This window comes from Syngnathus scovelli, chromosome 1, assembly GCF_024217435.2.
Source record: "Syngnathus scovelli strain Florida chromosome 1, RoL_Ssco_1.2, whole genome shotgun sequence".
Classification (NCBI taxonomy): Eukaryota; Metazoa; Chordata; class Actinopteri; order Syngnathiformes; family Syngnathidae; genus Syngnathus; species Syngnathus scovelli.
Genome location: NC_090847.1, coordinates 6,927,768 through 6,947,938, shown reverse-complemented (window position 1 = coordinate 6,947,938; position 20,171 = coordinate 6,927,768). Strand labels below are relative to the sequence as shown.

The 20,171-nt window shown below is 43.1% G+C and overlaps 1 protein-coding gene across 5 annotated transcripts in view; it reads right to left on the bottom strand.

The window, feature by feature from the left end:
* Positions 1–14,184: 14,184 nt before the first annotated feature.
* Positions 14,185–20,171, bottom strand: part of gria3b (glutamate receptor, ionotropic, AMPA 3b) — an 89,386-nt gene continuing 83,399 nt past the window's right edge. Inside the window, exons 14-16 of one of the 5 annotated variants that reach the window (XM_049733108.2) lie at positions 18,593–18,707; positions 17,230–17,477; positions 14,185–15,664 (exon numbers count right to left, since the gene is read on the bottom strand). In XM_049733108.2, coding sequence (XP_049589065.1) covers positions 17,232–17,477; positions 18,593–18,707 — 361 coding nt within the window. In that variant the 3' untranslated portion in view covers positions 14,185–15,664; positions 17,230–17,231. Of the gene's footprint in view, positions 15,665–17,229; positions 17,478–18,520; positions 18,708–20,171 lie in introns of those variants that run through there. The other 4 variants (XM_049733115.2, XR_007484543.2, XR_007484544.2 and 1 more) reach the window with 4 other exon arrangements.

The window sequence follows — 20,171 nt, the reverse complement described above, 5'->3', positions numbered from 1 at the left end:
GATGGATGAACTGCTGCGCCTCACTTCAAGGAACACGGACTTCAGCAGATCCGCCGCGCTGTGTTTTGTTGAGACGTGGCTTAGCGAACGAACCCCCCACCACGCCATGGAGTTAGCTGGGTTTCGGCTAACGCGTGCAGATCGCAGCGCGGAGCTCTCCGGAAAATCAAAGGGAGGTGGTCTCTGTTTCTACATTAATGAACGTTGGTGTACCGATGTCATGGTGTTGAAAGAGTTTTGCAGCCCTCTCCTAGAAACACTTTTCATAAACTGCCGGCCGTTCTATTCACCACGGGAGTTCTCCTCGATCGTCATGGCGGCTGTTTACATTCCACCACACGCACGTGCGAGTGAAGCCACGCAGATGCTGGCTGACCAGGTGAGAAACGTCTACCAAATTCACTAATCATTGTTCTGGGTGATCTTAACAGGGCGAACCTCGCACACAAACTCCCCAGATACAGACAGCACATAACGTGTCCCACCAGAGGGGCACAGACACTGGACCACTGCTACATCGTAATTAAGGATGCATACCACTCTGTGGCTCGTGCAGCTTTAGGACTCTCGGACCACTGTCTAGTTAATCTGATCCCGGCCTACAGACAGAAACTAAAAACTTCTAAGCCTGTGGTGAGGACTGTAAGGAAGTGGACAGTGGAGTCAAGGCAGGACCTCCAAGCCTGCTTTGACTGCACCGATTGGAGAGTTTTTGAAGCTGCAACTTCAGACCTGCATGAACTCACTGACACTGTCACATCATACATCAGTTTTTGTGAGGATCTGTGTGTGCAGACTAAGACTTTCTACACGTACAACAACGACAAACCTTGGTTTACACCGAACCTTAGGAGAATGCGCAAAGTCAAGGAGGAGGCCTACAGGAGCGGTGACCGGGACCTGTTCAAGCAGACCAGAAACACACTGAACCGAGAGGTCAGGAATGCCAGGAGGTGTTACGGTGAGAGCCTGGAGAGACACCTCTCTGCCAATCCTGATCCCTCAACAGTGTGGAAAGGTCTGCAGAGCATCACGGGCTTCAAGAAACGAACCCCCCGGGTCCTGTGGCGAGCCCAAGGCTCGCTAACCAGCTAAACAGGTTCTACTGCAGGTTTGATCGGTCCTCCCACACAACGGGACCTCTTGCAGCACAATCTACATACTCACCTCCCCCCACAACTGCTCTGTCCACACCTCCATCACCGTGGTCACCGACTCTCTCTCTTGCAGAGGTCGCGCCCGCACTCCAGATCCGCGAGGAGGAAGTGCGCCAGATGTTCCGGAGACAAAAGATCAGGAAGGCACCGGGCCCAGACGGCGTGTCACCTTCCTGCTTCCAGTGGCCAAGAAGCCCGGCATCACAGGTCTGAATGACTATAGACCTGTTGCACTGACATCTGTGGTCATGAAATCTTTCGAGAGATTAGTGCTGAACCACCTGAAGGATGTCACTGGACCCCCTCCAGTTTGCCTACCGGGCAAACAGGTCGGTGGATGATGCGGTCAACATGGGACTGCACTACATCCTGCAACACCTGGACACCCCAGGAAAGTACGCCAGGATCCTGTTTGTGGACTTCAGCTCGGCGTTCAACACCATCGCTCCTGACATCCTCCAACAGAAGCTCATCCAGCTCGCGGTGCCTGCCTCCACCTGTCAGTGGATCACCAGCTTCCTGACCAACAGGAGACAGCGTGTGAGGCTGGGAAGCATCACATCTGACGCCCTGACCACCAATACTGGAGCCCCTCAGGGGTGCGTCCTCTCCCCACTGCTCTTCTCCCTCTACACCAACGATTTCTCCGCAAGTGACTCTTCTGTGAAGCTCCTGAAGTATGCAGACGACACCACTCTCATCGGACTGATCCAGAACGGTGATGGGACTACGTACAGACAGGAGGTGGAGCGGCTGGTCCACTGGTGCAGCCAAAACCACCTGGACCTGAACCCGTTCAAGACCGTGGAGATGACAGTGGACTTCAGGCGAGGCCCTTCACCACTTTCACCCCTCACTATCCGCAGTAATACTATTCTCTCATCAGACACCTTCAAAAGTTCCTGGGAACCACAATCTCTCGAGACCTGAAATGGACCGGCCACATAGACTCTGTCCGGAAGAAGGCCCAGCAGAGGCTGCACTTCCTGAGACAGCTCAAGAAGTTCAACGGGAGCTGCTGAAGACCTTCTACACTGCCATCATCCAGTCTGTCCTCTGCACCTCCATCACTGTCTGGTTTGGATCGGCCTCCAAACAAGACAAGCACAGACTGCAACGGACAATAAGGACTGCAGAAAAGATAATTGGAATCAACCTCCCATCTATCCAAGACTTGTACCTGTCCAGGACCAGGAAACGTGCAAGTAACATCTCAACAGACCCTTCGCACCCAGGTTGCAGCCTGTTTGAACTACTCCCCTCCGGACGCCGTTATAGAGCTCCGTACACTAAAACCAGTAGACACAGAGACAGCTTCTTCCCCCAGGCTGTCGCTCTGATGAACTCACACCACTCTTAGAGTCTCAGAGTCATTACTGTGCAATAACATCCCGCTTTCCTTTTTTGTCTACACTGTTTGTACTATTGGTCCTCTCTGCATCCATTGCAGCCTGGTCATCCTAGAAGAGGGACCCTCCCATCTGTGGTCTCTTCTCAAGGTTTCTCATTTCCCCTAGCTGGAGTTTTGAGTTTTTCCTTGCCCTCTTGGGAGTTTAAGATCAGTTTAAGATCAGGGGATGTTTGAGAATATCTTTCATTTTTCATATGTCAGGAGTGCTGTTGTTAGTCACCTAAATGTTGAACAGAGGCTGTGATTTACCGAAGTCAAATTCCTTGTTTGGCACGCTCAAACATGGCGGATAAAAAAACTCTTGAATCTTGAATATTTTTCTTGGATAAACTTGAAAACCAGGGCGGCTCGGTGGCGCACTGGGTAGCACGTCCGCCTCACAGTTAGGAGGGTGCGGGTTCGATTCCACCTCCGGCCCTCCCTGTGCGGAGTTTGCATGTTCTCCCCGAGCCCGCGTGGGTTTTCTCCGGGCACTCCGGTTTCCTCCCACATCCCAAAAACATGCTTGGTAGGCCGATTGATCACTCCAAATTGTCCCTAGGTGTGAGTGCGAGTGCGAATGGTTGTTTGTCTCTGTGTGCCCTGCGATTGGCTGGCAACCGGTTCAGGGTGTCCCCCGCCTACTGCCCGATGACGGCTGGGATAGGCTCCAGCAGGCCCGCGACCCCCGTGGGGACTAAGCGGTTCAGAAAATGGATGGATGGATGGATGAACTTGAAAACCTTCAAACACTTTCAAGGTCTTTTATATTTAATCACAACATATTTTGTACTGTAATGGATATTTGTAGGCCACAAAAAAGTCAATCAATTTAATAGAGTCAGCTGTAACGGGCAATGCCTTTTTCCAATTAGTCGGTTAAAATGACGTGACGTTTAATGTTTTTGTCATATTTAATACATAGAGATTGTGAACTGGTCCAGATGTACACAGTTGTTTGCTGTTGCTTTCGGTTTTTATTTTAAGGATTGTTTCTATAATTGGGTGTAAGGGATCAGACAGTACAGCCAAGTGCGTCGCGACAGAGACTTTATTGTGGAAGGGGATGATGGGAATAGCTGGCGCTGGAGCGGTGATCTGGCTGGGGTGGACAAGCAGTTCTGCGGATTTCGAATTGTAAAGTCAGTTTCTCAGGGACAGATGAGCGAAGCATCACGGGACAGACTGACACTCGGCTCTGCGCTGGCGGCGCTGATATAGCGCTGTCCATGAGCCCATGGCAGGTGACGGCGATTCCACTGACAGGGGGGCGTGGTCCTGTCGCAGGTGGCGCCAGCACGTGACATTGGGACCTGATAGTGGTGGTATTAAGTGGTAGATTAAGTTTAGTAAATCCTCTCTGAAGGTCCAGGAACCAAATGCAGTGCCTGCCACGGTTTTACAGTAATATCCAGTAGGCATAATTGGAAGCAAGCAAGGCTTTTAAAAGATAGATGATGTCCTTGTGGTATATGGTTTTTGCTGCTTCGCTGGTCTTCAAAAAACACTCGGTGATCGGAGGCTGTTTCCCGACGAATGAGCACTTCAGGGACCACGGCTGATTGGGAAAAGATTTTATTCAACCAATGTCAGAGTGAAGTCTTTCCAAAAAGTTGAGTGGCACAAGGTCATGGATGTAAAAAAGTCCCCCAACCCCTGTCAGGCCCGTATCTTTTATACCTGGCACGGAGCTGATGTCATGGCTTTGTGCACCAGCTACGGTTTTCAATCTACTAGTTTACTTCAGTCCTAAAAAGGAGATCTTGACCAGCGCTGTTGGTGATGGACGACAACAGCCACTTTACCTTATTATAGGATTGCACACATTGCTGAAACTGAATTCTCCCTGACCAGCAAATATAGAATAGAACCGTGTCACTGACGCCAGGTGGACATTCTAAGGCCACCTACAGGAATAGAGAGGGAATTCCAAATTACACTTCATCCTCTAACTCTCAGTCTGAGATCTCTGAGCACACATTAAGCCTCTGGGTTGTTCTATTAATGAGGACTAAGAGATTGGGCCCTCTCTATTGTGGTATTTTCCAGTAAAGTTTTGATCAAATTAGAGTGCCATTAGACCAGGTATGCTAAAGTCGATGCAAAGGCGAGAATGATTTGCTGTGGGCTAATTTTTGTGTAGCACCCTGCCCCCACCAAGTTGGAATGTTTCAATCAAGCTTATTTAAAATGGTTTTTCCCATTGCCTCCTCTCTTTTGCCTTCCTCTGGGGGCACCCTCTCACATTTTTTTTTTTTTTGTTGCTTTTTCCTGTCTGCCCATGTTTTACCTCAGTCAAGCCCCAAGATGACCTGGCAGGCTAAGGTTAAAGGCCCAAACTGGGGCTAAATGGATGCCATTAATTCAATTGGGGCGCTGGTAGGGATGGTCAAAGACTTTGTCCCGTCGCGATGCTATTGATTGTTGAGCCTTTATGGTCATGAGTGATGTTCGCCAGCTGTTGAAATATTAACATCTTGGTCTGATGGGCGTAATGAGGAACAATATGAAATGGTTACACTTCCAGAGCCAGCCTCTGTATCTCCATCGCACAAAAATGTTGGTTCCTTCCTTATTCTGTTTTTTAGTAATCAGCAGTAAATCATGGGTTGGTTTCACCCAAATCAAATCTAAGCACTGAACAGGGCAGTCTAAATGGATATTTGCTAGTTCTTACTAATACACAACAGCACTATTGATCTAAACAACTGCTTTAGATTACTTTCACCATACCGAAATGCTGGGATTTGTTTTTTTTCCCTCCAGCTGGCTTCCACTAACTCAAAGTGTCAAATAATTTTTTTGCTTATTCAGATTTTGATTATTTTTAATGATGTGTGCCTTTCTTTGTTCAGCTGCCAAACATGCACAGTTCTGGTACTGTGCACTTAAGCAGATGTCAAGTTCTGTTCATAGCATAAAATCACAAAGGGCTTCAATCAACATCAGCACTATTTATGCACCCTTGATCCAGAAGCAGAGCAGCCGTTTGAAGAAGTACAAATCCAATGCAATTACACAACAACATCTGTTCTTTCATCTGTCCCCTAAAAAAATATTAGAGGAGCTTCAGCACAGATTCATTAATATATTTCTACCCGCATGTTACCAAATTTGAAAATTTCTCCCATTACGTCTCTTCTTTGGACAAGCTCTGACAATATATTAGGTGGTTGCTCTCTGGTTTTAAAATAATTCACACCTGGCACCGATTCCATTTAGTTTTTATGAGCCTTGGACGTACCTTAAAACCATTTTAGGTTGTTTGTATCACAGCCTCTGTTATGTGCCCTCAACCTAGCATTTCATAAATTAGTATTTGGTTGCACCCGCTGAACCATGTAACTGCTATCCTATCTTGATCTGTCCTGGTTGGACCTCCCAAACTACCTTAATCACTCCTTAATTTTCACAGTTATGGACACGAGAAGCACCACTTGGGACTGTCTTAATGTTTTTGATGACTTTTAAGATAAACCCAAGGGCACATTCCTAAATGGCTTCCAAGCCAATCCCACAAACAAAAACAACAAAAAATGTTTTGCAGGATGGCGAAGAAAAGCTGCAGCAGGCCTGGAGTCAAACACCACTCTCATATCTCTGATAACATTATTAAAAAAATCAGCCGAAAGGCCGTGAAGGTTTAGCAGAGGATTATTATTTCAAGGCCTCTGCAAAATGAATCAATCCCTTATCAAAGTCTACAGTTCTCATGAAGTGTGTAATCAATTTAAACTGTGTTCTAGGCTATCCTGTGACTGTTCTATTAAACCGGGCTATTTCAGAGGGAAACAACTCAACTATAGCGTTTGACACAAAGCGCCTTTCTTTGCAATCGCTTGGAAACTCCCATAAATCAGACGATTTTGAAATTGAAGAATTTCTAAAGAATGCACGTAAAAGTTTCGTGCAGGAAGAAGGGAAAGGTTTGATGTTGATATTGATGATCCTAGGACAAATCATGCGTTTCACTCTGTGGTGCCTTTAGCTGAAACGTTTGCAAGAAGTGGTTTGCACCAACACCTCCACAGTGTAGTGCAAACCGCTTCTTGTGTGTTGTTTGTTTTGGGATAATTTGATTTGATGTGGTTGCCTTAAAGTGTCTTATATGCTGGTGCACGCGGGATACAATCATAAGTTAAACCCCTTAGAACAAGGCACATTTATCCACTTTGATATGATCGTAGGTATTGATGGGCGGTCTAACCATGGTCCAAGTACGTTTCACACATGATGACACAGCTGAATCAACAAATGACATAGTAATGTTTTTTTTAATGTGCACATCAGTTGTTTTAAATGAAAATGACATATATACTGATCTTCCCTCCATCTTTGTGGTAGCAGTGAGTGTTTTTAACATTATACATGAAGTAGCATTTTTAAATTAATCATTAGCTGAAGCCTTGTAACTGAGACAATCCAAACATAGTGCAAGCCAACGCAGCTTTTCAAGTGAGAAACTAAATTCTTGACCTATGATCATATGTCACTACATTAATTGTCATTCTGTGCCAATTGTATATTTTGGAAGTCAGCTTTAAGCGGCATCAAATGCAATATAAATGCTTATTGCTATGAATAGTAACTAAGAAATGCAATTTCCAGATGTGAATTCAGACTGAGCTACTTGTCATTTCTGTAGCGGAATATTTAATAACGTTCTGCATGACTACATTTTGTTCTTTTTCTTCCCCATCCAACAAATCCGGTTCAGTATCAGCAATCATACTTCACACATGCTTTTGAAAGCCATAAAAGCAAGAAGGGCTGAAAGTGATACTATAACAAATAATATACATTGACATTCTCTTAGGAAGTGGAAGGACCTCTTTTGACCATAAATATAACTCCTAATGTCCATTTACTAGAATGTCCCAAAGCTCCAGGCCAGTGCAGTCCATGTCCATGATAAGTCCCCCAGAAAATTTGCGAACAAAGTAAACAAATGCAAACCTACTGGATTTTTATAATGTTTAGTGCATGTTTTCTTAATTTGAGAAAAAAAGCTACAATATTTCATCAAAATTACTTGGTGAGTTAATTTTATTCCCCTGCCATGTCCTTAAATCTATAATGTGGTCGTTCCTGACAACAAGGTCAGCAAAACAACAGCAATGTTAGTAGTCGTTATGGAGCACAGTGATGACAAGAAATGTCTCATTATCTTCCTTGCCTTTGTGGTGCACTGAAAATGATCTTCCTATAATCTGCACGGGATCTGAGTCATACCTAAAGTACTCATTGTCTGAAGAATGTCTGTCTGGAGTGCCAAAAGGTGCCTCTGTGCCAATATTTGTTTTTATATCTCATTCTGCCCTCCTCTTCCTTGTCAGAGGGTTTACAGATGATCTCCATGTGTCCTCTCTTCACATCTTTATTGTCTATGGTCATTAAAAGGTGCTTCAAAGAGTCCAAACCTGAATTCCCAAAGGTACCGGCATGCTTAATACTTAAGACATTTAAGTCTTGAAGGAATGGGGTCAAAATACAAAAAGTCCTGCCTAGCTACAAAAACAGATGCACTCAAACCTCATTGAATAAAGTACATAAGCAGACAAGTATATTCACATATTAAATCAATAAAAGAAACATTTTAAGCATATAATTATACCTACACACCAAATCAATAAAGAAGACATAACTACACATTTTTGATAAGTGGTAATGAGAACTTTATGATCTGATATATATTTCTGAGCACTTTGAAATAACAAATGTCTTTTGATATATTGCCTAAACAGTTTAATGACCCTTAAGGAACTGTGTAATGCATGCCTGATGTTTTTTTCTAAATCATGGACACGGCCAGAGTCGTCTTGACCGTTCAGTACTTGATTGTATCTTATGTTTTGACTAATGCTAGACGTCAGTTTTTGATTACTACTGAACGCTCTGCAGAGGGAAATATTTTGCCTAACAAAGAAAGAATGAGGTACGACAGTGTATGTCCAAGATTGGAGAAGAATGTTCACAGGAAGGTCACGTGGAGATAAAACCAGCAGGTGCCAGAGGGAGCCAGCCAAGGACTCGGCCAAAGATGATCGCCAAGGCCGAAAGACGGGATGGAAGACAACAGCCCCCACACACACCGAATCGCCCATAACCAGCACCCACTCCCATGGCGAACTTGCCCCACCCCAAAGACTCATCATCCATCAATCTCGGCCCACAATGTGCAACTTAATAAAAGCTGATCAAAGAACCTTGAACATTGCCTTTTCTGAATGGAGACTTTCTGCTCTTGAAGGGCCCAGCGCTGTACTGTACTTTCCTGAAAACAGAGCCATCTGGGGCTTTCTGACCATCTCACCGTTTTGCTTTTGCCCGCAAACAGACAATTGGTAAAGGCATCCAGGCCGGTTCGGAGGCAGGTTCGAGTGTGGCCTGAGGGTGCCTCCGATGCACTTCGTGACTGCTTCGACACCACTGACTGGGACTTGTTTAAGCAGGCAGCCACCTACAACGATTGGACGGACATAGAGGAGTATACTGACTCTGTTACCTCTTACATCACGAAGTGCATCGATGATGTGACTTGCTCGAAATCCGTCGTCACTCGCGCGAACTGGAAGCCGTGGCTGACGGGGGCTGTCCTCAGACTGTTGAGGGCCAGGGACAAGGCTTTCAGAGCGGGGGATGAGGCTGGCTTGAGGACAGCGAGGGCCGACCTGTCCCGAGGCATCAAAGAAGCGAAGAAGGCGTTCTCGTGCAAGGTCTCCACCCACTTCAAGGACAGCAAGGACGCACGTAGCCTTTGGCGGGGCATTCAGACCATCACAGACTACAAGCCCGCGCCGAGGAGCTGTGAGGGCGACGTCCGTCTGCTGAACGATCTGAACCGCTTCTTTGCTCGCTTCGACGCCCAGAACAGCACTTGCCCGCTGAAGTCCAAACCCCCCCCACACGAGCAGCCCCTGCGCCTCTCTGCCGACGGTGTGAGGAGGGCGCTTGCAGCTATTGACACCCGTAAGGCGGCGGGCCCTGACAACATCCCGGGTCGAGCGCTGAAGGACTGCGCTGGGGAGCTGTCGGGTGTCTTCACGGACATCTTTAACGTTTCCCTGCAGCAGGCCATCGTCCCCTCGTGTTTCAAGGCTGCCACCATCGTTCCTGTGCCGAAGAAACCTGCACCGTCCTGCTTCAATGACTACCGCCCTGTGGCACTGGCGCCCATCATCATGAAGTGCTTTGAGCGGCTGGTCATGGAGCACATCAAGTCCGTTCTCCCCCCCACCATTGACCCTTTCCAGTTTGCGTACCGTGCCAAGCGGTCCTCTGAGGATGCCATCTGCTCTGCCCTCCACTCGGCCCTCACCCACCTGGAGAGAAAGGACTCATATGTGAGGTTGCTGTTTGTGGACTTCAGCTCTGCCTTCAACACCATTGTGCCGCAGCGACTCATCCGCAAACTCGACGAGCTGGGCCTCAGTACCTCCCTCTGCAACTGGATACTGGACTTCCTCTGTCAGAGGCCTCAGGTGGTGCGTGTTGGCGACAAAATCTCCGCCAGCATCACGCTGAGCACGGGGGACCCCAGGGCTGCGTGCTCAGTCCATTGCTCTTCACCCTGCTGACGCATGACTGCACTGCGACCTACAGCGACAACCGCATAGTGAAGTTTGCTGACGACACGACCTTGGTGGGTCTCATCACGAATGGCGACGAGACTCGGTACAGGTCGGAAGTTGACCTTCTGACCACGTGGTGCAGGGACAACAACCTCCTGCTGAACGTCAATAAGACCAAGGAAATCATTGTTGACTTCCGGAAGGGTCACACAACACACCTGCCGCTGATCATTGACGGTGCTGTGGTGGAGAGGGTGAGCTGCACCAAGTTCCTGGGGGTGCACATCAGTGAGGACCTCTCCTGGTCCGCAAACACCTCGTCACTGGCAAAGAAAGCTCAGCGCCGCCTGTACTTCCTGCGGAAGCTCAGGCGTGCATGTGCTCCTCAGGCAGTCCTGTCTACATTCTACCGTGGCACCATTGAGAGCGTCCTCACCAGTTGCATCGCTGTCTGGGGTGGTAACTGCACTGAACAGAACTTGAAGGCCCTGCAGCGCATAGTGAATACGGCTGGTAAGATTATTGGTGCTTCGCTCCCCTCCCTGAAAGACATTTACACCTCCCATCTCGCCCGCAAGGCAACCTCGATTGCCAGAGATGTGAGTCACCCGGCTCACTCTTTGTTTGACCTTCTGCCCTCTGGGAAGAGGTACAGGAGCCTGCGCTCCCGCACCACCAGACTCGCCAACAGCTTCTTTCTCCAGGCTGTTAGGGCCCTGAACTCGCTACCCCCTTCTGCGTCGCGTGCGGCACTGTTGCGCTGTTTTCGGGAATGTCTGCTGTACGCGCACTTGCTCCTTTTTTTTCTGCTCCTCTTATTTATTTATTTATTGTTGTGTTATTTATTCATTATTTATTCAGCACACTTTTGTTATACTTGTTTACTTGTTTGTCTGTTGTGAGCCATGTCTTGTCACCGTGGGATAGGGGGGAACGAAATTTCGGTTTCTTTGTGTGTCTTTGGCATGTGGAGAAATTGACAATAAAGCTGACTTTGACTTTGACTTTTCTGAACAAGAATTGTGATTGAACTTAACCAACCTGTGTAAGTCCAATTTCTGCTTCAGTGTCTTAGCATTTCCCTAAATCTGAAGAAATCAAACGAGCACGCAGTGAGTAAATTGGATAACAGGTGATTGGCAATGGCTTTTGCCGTGAGGCGCAGATAGCGCGCTCCCTAAATTGTGGACAAAATCCAACAGTCTTAAGTCTGGCACTATAACGGACAGCGAAAGAATTTCATCGTACAAAGAAAACGTGCTTTCCTTTTGTGCACATGACAATAAACGCTTTGAATCTTGAATCTTAAAAATGAGGAAAGAAGAATTTATCTTCTTTGCTCCCGGGATCCTCTTCACAATAATCGTGATGGGAGTTTTGGCTCTTTACTGTAAGTTTGGCTCGGTAAAAAAGAGCTGGCTTTTAATACGCTGAAGTGGCTCCTCAAGTTGATTGATGTAACTTGTGATGGTCTCAACAGAATGAATGTTGAAGTCTACGAAACCACTTTGTCTGGTAATTTACAGAAAAATACATCCAAACTAATTGGGAGAAGCTTCAGTTTATGCATCAAAACGTACTGCCATCACAGAAAAGGATCTCACCAGGGGGAAGAAAGTGGAAGGTCTTTAACTGGCTAAGTCAGTCACCAGACTTTAACCCCACAGAGCATACATTTTACCTCCTGAAGAGGAGACTGAAGGGAAACTAACAAGGACTGAAAGAGACTGCAGTAAAAGCCTAGAATATTATTTCAAATGAAGAATGCAACAGTCCGGTGAAGTTAGTTGTTTTTGTCTTAGGTCATAGCCATTGCATTTTTCTGCATTTCTCCTTTGAAATTAGCTGAAAATATGGTGAAAATAAAAATAGGGAAATGGAACGAGTAACTTGGAATCTTATTCATTGTGTTTCTTGGAAAGAGGGCGATAAGGGCGGTTGACTGCAACTTATTGAAAATTGAAGCAGCTAGCAGACTAGAAAGCTGTTTTCTTGTGATGCTAATCAAAGTCAAATCACATCCTTTCATCTTTTTAACTTTCCTCTGTTTCACACTTTCTTGACTTCCTTCCTGAACATGGTGGCAGAGCCCCTGTTAGATCAGATTGCTTTTCACAGCTACAGGCCCTTTTAAGCAGCTAGGTAGAAGAGCCAGCTGAGTCTCACAATTCAAGACATGCAAGGAGTATAAAAACATACGCTTGGTGTGGGATGATTACCGTAGTTGTACTCGTGGCGGTAGGGAATAAACTTTCCTGTTGATGTGATTACACTCCTTTCTTGCGTCTCACGTTCTTCATCAAATTGCCGGTTCACTTCTGGTTTGTCCTTTTCTGTCAAAGTGCCAATGCACTGCCCTCTTTAATTGGGGAGTCAACAATTTCCATTGCACAGTTACATGGGGGCGTCATGCTCTGCATTGGTTCTCAACGTTGCAGTGCCATCCAGGTATTATAATGAAAATAATGAGAAGACACAAGAATCTGAAGTGATTGAGAGCAAAATTTCAAGATTTGTCTGATGCTGTGGCAAAATGGACCTACAGATGAAAGAATTCATTTCAACACAATGACCAGAGACGAGTGAAATTAGTTTGTCTAAATGGCTCTAAACTTAACACAAACACACGACACATTTTTGATGTCATATGAGGGCTCTGAAATTAAAGCGCAAATCTTTTTAAAAAAATTATGAGATTTATTGTGGTCTAAAAAACTATCCCTTGATTCTGTAGCAGGTGTTTAAAACACCACGGTAGGAGATCACAAAGTCAGATGAACCTTTGAACGATGCTTTCAGTGTGCGGGTGCAAGGCAGGTGTGTGAGACCAAAGCAGACACTGTTCACTATTGATCCAAAACACAGGCACACAATTTCCCTGTCTAACGCTCAATACTGGACCATTACAGGTAAAAACCCCTCAAGTGTATATTTGTCTGCTGGAAACTGGCGAGTTAACTGACACCATATCCACAGCTTGTTGGAGTTATTTAGGATCATGAAGTCATTTCTAGTGTTTTTTCCTTTCTCAAAAGATACAGCCATGATTAAAGTACAGTAGCAGTTTGAGCTTCAAATTAAAAATGCACCTCATGAAGACCAGCAGAAAAATATAAGCAGTTATTTATTCATTGAGGACATTTGGTTGCCATGACGGTCGAGAATGTGTTTTTTTTTTTTTTTATTTTAAGACAAAGAGCCCATTCACTTTTAAGCCACACTTTTCACTGTTGTTTACGAGACACTGTAAACAAGCAGACGTTAGATATGGGAAACATGAGTTATTTGTAATGGCGTGATTCTATAACACTAAATATCGCTTTGAAGCTTTATTTTTTTTGTACTGTGCAACCAATTAAAATTCAACAAAACGCTGCTAATTCTGTGGCTGCCTGGGGCCACTTTGCTCTTGCCCTTTTTCACATGCCCAGTTTCTCACATATGAAGTTGAGGATTTGAGTTTTATGGAGGTGGTTATCACATTATAGTTTTAGCAAATCTCCTGAAGCTCAAGATTTGTACTATCGGTTGCTATTAGAATATGAAATCTACTGATTTAATTGTGAAATGTAAATGCAATGTTTTTGTAACATTGTAGTGTTTGCATTTGTTGAGAGGAACACAAACATGATTTATCAGTGGGCCACCATTACATTGACTAAACTAAAGCCAGTTCCATTACATAGTCTGCCTTGCCTCCTATTTAAGGAAGTTAGTTTATTTTAGCTGTTATTTTGTGGCATTACTGGCATATGAAAATAGTGACAGAGACAAGTACAAAAAAGATTAATTATTCTGACATCCATGTACTATTCATCTCCTACACAAGCTCGTATTGCAATGAAGAACTTGATTCAAGAATTTATTTATGAAATTGTCATCAACCTGCTATTGGCATCAGCCAATCTCACCCTTTATTTTCATTTAGAAATTTATTTACCAAGTGTATGATGTAAGCCAAAGATAGCTTGGTGAAGTTAATATTGTGGACAGGTGTAGAAAATTAGAATGGATGACTCCACTTTGATGTGGACATTTTGCTTAATGACACAGACATGCAACAACATCTTTCTGTACATTTTATTTACAAAATGTATTAAAATTCTCTGTACAGCGCCTCACTAATGAGGTTCAGTAAATTATGCATGCATCTCTTGTTCTTTTGTACCCACTACAATGCCTGGTGGTCTCCCAGAAAGACGAGCGTTACAAAAAAGGAAAAAGGTAATACTGATTAACCAAAGAAAAATAATAGAAACAGGGCTGAATTTCTAATCTAAGTTCAGTTTGTGAGTTGTAGGTCTCAACAAGCGTCACATGCATTTTTTGTTAAAAAAAAAAAAATCATCAAGTAATATAAATAGTTTGTGTTGAGCTAAACACATTTCACCTGTTTTCTTCACATTATCATTTAATTTTTTATTTTTTACATAAACTATTTGCCCACAGCTTCTGGTGATTTAAATATCTTCCTAAAAATCCTATGGAATCACAGCCTTTTTGGGAAAGTAATTATTACAGCAATATGGACATGTGCTAAGCTTGCAGAAGCACCTTGGTGCAACCTTTATTAATATCAATTCATGTCAATGATTTTTTTTTTTTTTTTTTTTTACATTGTGAAATTACCAAACACTTATGCTCCTGAAAGAAAACCAAAGTGAAAAGCACAATTCATTTTCAAATGTTCTTATGTGCAAAGAAAATGGTAACATATTCCACATAGTACAGTTTGAAAACTTTGACTGGTATCCTTTAGTTAGATTCAGCAGTTCACTGACAATTGGCCTTTGGGGGGGTCAACCTTACGAGGATACTTGCCGCACACACACACACTCACACACAATTTAAACATGGCAACCTTTCTTTGAATGACACATACACACACTTGGCAGTATTAGAAATGCGAGTCATGACCTGGTTCTGTGGCGTGTGTCAGCACCACCAAAAGAGTACAAACAACACACTCTGAACTGTTTTAAATGGCATTTTAGGGTGATGAATCAATTAGTACAGGAAGGGCCAAAGTTCATATAAAAGTTAACTGTTTAATAATCAGTGTCTGGCGATGGTGCACTGACAAGATCGAAAGAACACATTTGAATATGTATAACGTGTGAAAACCTGGCAGCAGGAGAATAGCAATCTGCTTTTACAAGAAACCAATTAGTCCCGTCATCTAAGATTCATCTTTTGGCACTTCAAAGTGTGCTTGGGGTTGCAAAAGTGATGGCTTTAATTCTCTCACATTACATGTATTCTCTATATGTACTGTATATATTAATGTGATTGCACTGACCCTTAATTCTTCACTTTTGTGTGAGTTTCAAGCAAAAAGCAATATCGTTGAGAATACGTTGCATTAATTGGATTTTTCCATAAGGCACTGAGAGGAAGGAAATCGGCTCTTCCCATGACCAGTCCGGTCGTGTCGTCATTGCAGATTATCATCCGACCCAAAAGGATTTGGCTCCATTCTCGTAATCCTTGTCCATTCAGAGATATTTAGTCACATTTGCACGGGACGATGGAAAGATTTGCGAAACCTGTGTCAGGATACAAAGCAAAATCAAATACGGAAAGGGAGAATTACTTTGTATGATTGTCAGACGATCTTGCATATCACAGTGAGTAAACACAAAAACAGACATGTGTCCAAGATAGTCACTTGTGCAAACAAGATGTCAAATGTTTTGTGAGCGCCAATATATTATCTTAGAGAGATACAGATCTTACATGAACAAAATATAATTAATATGCAGAATTTTGGCGGCCTTCGGCACTGTTTGCAATTATGATTAAAAAAAACAAATCAGTAAAGGGCCGCCTGTTATCCAATTATCAGCACACATTTACGTTTTATCTCAATGGGCTTCATTATGCTTTAGCTTCCAGATCTTAATTTTTTAATAATATCAAACAACAATATTAAGACTGAAAAGCAGCAATCACAGTAAAAGCTCAAGTAGCCTCTTGACGGTTCACTGTGAGCGATGATCGTGAGGAGGTAGGTATAAAAATATTTGCAGGGCTCTGGTGCACGTTCGTGTTTGACTGGACAGAACGTGTAACCCAATTAAAAACAAAACTAACATTTGAAGCTGCGTATTTAACAGTGTTTACCCGCATTTGTGCAGTGGGATGATTGCTTTCATGGGGAAAGCACGGCTCTCTACAGGAGCTGTTTGTCGTGAATACGGCTGGAGTCAATACATCTATTTCACAATTAACATGTTACTCTACTGACAAGCTCACACATGAGAATCGCTAGCCTCATATAGCAGCTCTAAAGATCATATGTTAGAATGCTATTCGCTCCATCTGCAAACCATATGCACTGCTGCCAATGTGCTTTTTAATATGAGAGAATGCAACTTCTGCACACACTGTGTGTAAATGCTAAAGACTTGAGGCTGGATTGAAAAAAAAGGCAGAATTCTTTGACATGTAGAATGTGAGACTAAGTTGGAATGATTTCAAATAAAAATGTGAATTATTTCTTGATTTGGTAATTTTACTCTATATATTTGGGTAATGTGTTTGTAATGAGCCAAATATTTGAACATGGAATAGTTTGAACCAGTCAAGAAATGTGGAATGTGTGAAGTTTTCAGAAAATTAGGCGATTTGACAATGCTTTTCAAGATGCCCTGAATGAGCGGGACAGTTGGAACGGCTTTGAAAATCAAAGTATAGAGAGTCTCTGTTGTTGAGATGCATGAGTCCAGCCAATAAATGGGATGATCAACAACAATAGCCATTTTGTAATAATTTAACTGTTATTAAGCAGCCTTTTTTTGAATACTAACAAGCAATAACCGTCTGTCAGTGCATTAGAATAGATTTTGTGTGATCTTCCACGGTGGAAGGTTAGAACTGATACTGTATTTCATCTAGTCACAAGACTATATCTTACAAGGAACAAATAATGGCTGTGGTTTTTATACCCAAGTGAGCATTTATGTTTGAGTTATTCCAACATGACACCTGAAACAACTCCTCGAACAGCTGCAACACAGAACCGCGCGAGTTTGAATAATTTAGTCGAACAGATACGACAAGAAGCTAAATGATCTCAGCGTGATTTGGATGGTAAAGAAAGGTGACGTACCTCTAAATCTTAACACTCTCTGTTCCATATACATTGTAGCCTTCTCTGTATGTGGCAAAGTTCTGGGTGTTGGTTGGGGGAGTTGGCTTAAAATTGTGAGCACTCTTGGCCAATTTCAGCCGTTTGGTTTCTTGCCGTGACTTATAACAGAACTCTATCAGGGCCACCATCATGGCCAGCCCAAGCCCTCCAACCAGAATATAGAAGACTCCAGCCACATTACTTAGGCTGAGAGCGCTTGTCTTGTCCTGCGGGAAAGTCAAGAACACAGTTAAGCATTTTGTAGTGATGCGAGTGTTAGCAGAACAAAATTCAGCCTGATCAATAAATCTGATCTAGTAAAACTGGTGCAACTGTTAATGAATTAATGCTAACAGTTACAAGTAACAACCCTAGAAAATCTGTTTACAGTTCAATCTGATTGATTTTCCTCAAAGATAAGAACGTCTGACTTTCCTTAAAAAAGAAAGAAGCTGTCTATTGAAGTTTTGTCTTTAAGTCTAGAACTGCTCTTGACCATGTAAGGAAGCTGGTCAGCGTCGCTTAGGTCGACGGCTCTAACCATCCCTGTCTCCTTAGCGACATGTACGTATAACTCTTATGGCAACATTGTCATACAGTACAGTCAGAGAAGATGATCAAATCAAACCATTTTGCTGCTGCTTACCTACCGAACTTATTCATTAAAAATTTGTTCATAAGAGTTTTACTATTTGCAGTTTAACCCCCCGAGCATGGACGGATCAGGCAGCTTTGTAACAATTTATTAAGTTAATCTCAGCGGGTTAAATATTGAGTGTATTACATTCCCTGACTTCTTGCGGAATGCCACCTGAGCCTCAGTTCAATCGCAAGCATAAGCATTTGTCAAAGTTGTCACATTTCGAGAGGCTTTGCCCGTTCCTCATGCCACAGGAGGTCAAGAAATCTAATAGACACAGCTCTTTTGCAAAGTAGTAATAACACAAATAAATCAAATTTTCATTAACAGTTTGGTAAATAGAAACAGCAGCACAATGGTCAGTGTCATGAAGTGAGAATGAGCATAATTAGCATTTGTCAACAACTGCTGTGATTCAATTAAAATTTCAAGGCACTCTATGGTCATTTCCCCATTGGATTATCATTACATAACAGGTTCACATTTCATGTGGTGTAAAAAAAAATCGATGCCAAAAATTTGGGGGAAGGGGTGCCTTGTAAAGCCACAATCCATATTACAGTTAGTGGCAGGTCCAAAGAAGTAAATTATGTGCAGCAGATTAACACAGTGTGAACTACCAATGATAGAGGTTTGTCTTGCATATGAACAGTAGGTCAAAATGCAATTTGGAATCAGTACAAAAGACCTGCAGCGACTGACCTTACTTCCAGAGTCCTTGGTTCCACATTCACCCTTATCGTACCACCATTTGTTTTTCAGCTTGTCTAAGATGCCTTGTTCACTGAGTTTCAATACTGCAAGGTTTACAGGAGTTCTTCACGTGGGAAATAACATAAATAACATTATATTATGTTATTTTATGTTATTCAACTTGTTTACTACTTACATCTTTTACAAAGCGATAAAGCAGGGTTCCTGGCCACGGCAACATGACAGAGAGCAGGCATTCTACCTATCACCTTTATAAACCCTTACCTACAGAGCCAGGACCTACCCATATCGCTTTGAGTAATCGGCAGACGCTGTTACCATGGCGACGAGCAGGTACTTACAGTACGATCTGCCAGTCTCTACTTGGGATAATGTGAGGGGGCATGGAAGAGTCTCTGAACAGCATTCAACAAGATCAGTTCAAAAGGAGCTTTGTCTTAACAAACACAATAGTACTTGAGTGGTTTTCTTTTTGCTGTGCACAGTATTGGCTTCATTTTATGATTTTGATGATTTTGTCATGAGAATTGGTGGTGTCAATTGATCTATTATCTATTTGAGAAAGTAAACACTACGCTTAATTCTTCTAAATACATGACAGAAATCCCCTTATTATGTCTGTCAACTGCATTTCCCCAGTGGGACTATTACGGTATATTCACGATTACTTTATTAAATAATTAAATAAATAATTAACCCATAAATGTCTTTACACTCACAGAACTAACATGTAAAAGCCATGTCTACTTGAACACTCAAAAACCTGCTACGCACAAAACATGTGAGCTACCATGAGATCTCAAAACACTTCTGAAAATACTTCAGCTTAGTCAGCATCAAAAGTTAGTGCTTTTGTTTTTCTTTGCCACAGCAGGGTTACAACGGGAAAAAATATTATGAAGCCCACATAATTGGAAAGGGACATGCTTTGTGGCAAGGCAGTACTTGTACTGTACTGTCTGCTCAGTACAATTCCACAAATAATTAGGGATGTTCCATAATTTTTTTTCAAACCTGTCCTGTCTGTTCAGTACAATTCCACAAATAATTAGGGATGTTTGAAACGTATTTTTTTTCAGGCCTATACCAGTACGAGTCGTCAATTTTTGAGAACACATCGATACTGATATCACATCCAGATACAGTGGATATATATATATATATATATATATATATATATATATATATATACGTATATATATAATTTATGGCGATTTTCTATTTTCGGTTTGTAGTTCATGATAATAAAACAGCAACAAAACATCACAAATAGCAATATATTGGAATAATAAGGCCGGTATTGGCACCGATACCGAGTCCTGGTACGCACCCATCCGTACTACTAATCAAAGATTGGCTGCTAACCAGTTCAGGGTGTCCCCCGCCTACCACTCAATGACTGCTGGGATAGGCTCCTTCAGGCCCGCTACCCTCATGAGGAGAAGCGGTTCGAAAGATGGATGAATAAATGAATATACATCTTTAGTGAGCGTGAATTTCTGGTTTACTAGTGCGTGTCCCCACAGTACATCGTCAACTTTTCTCTCAATGCTCATCAATATGTCAA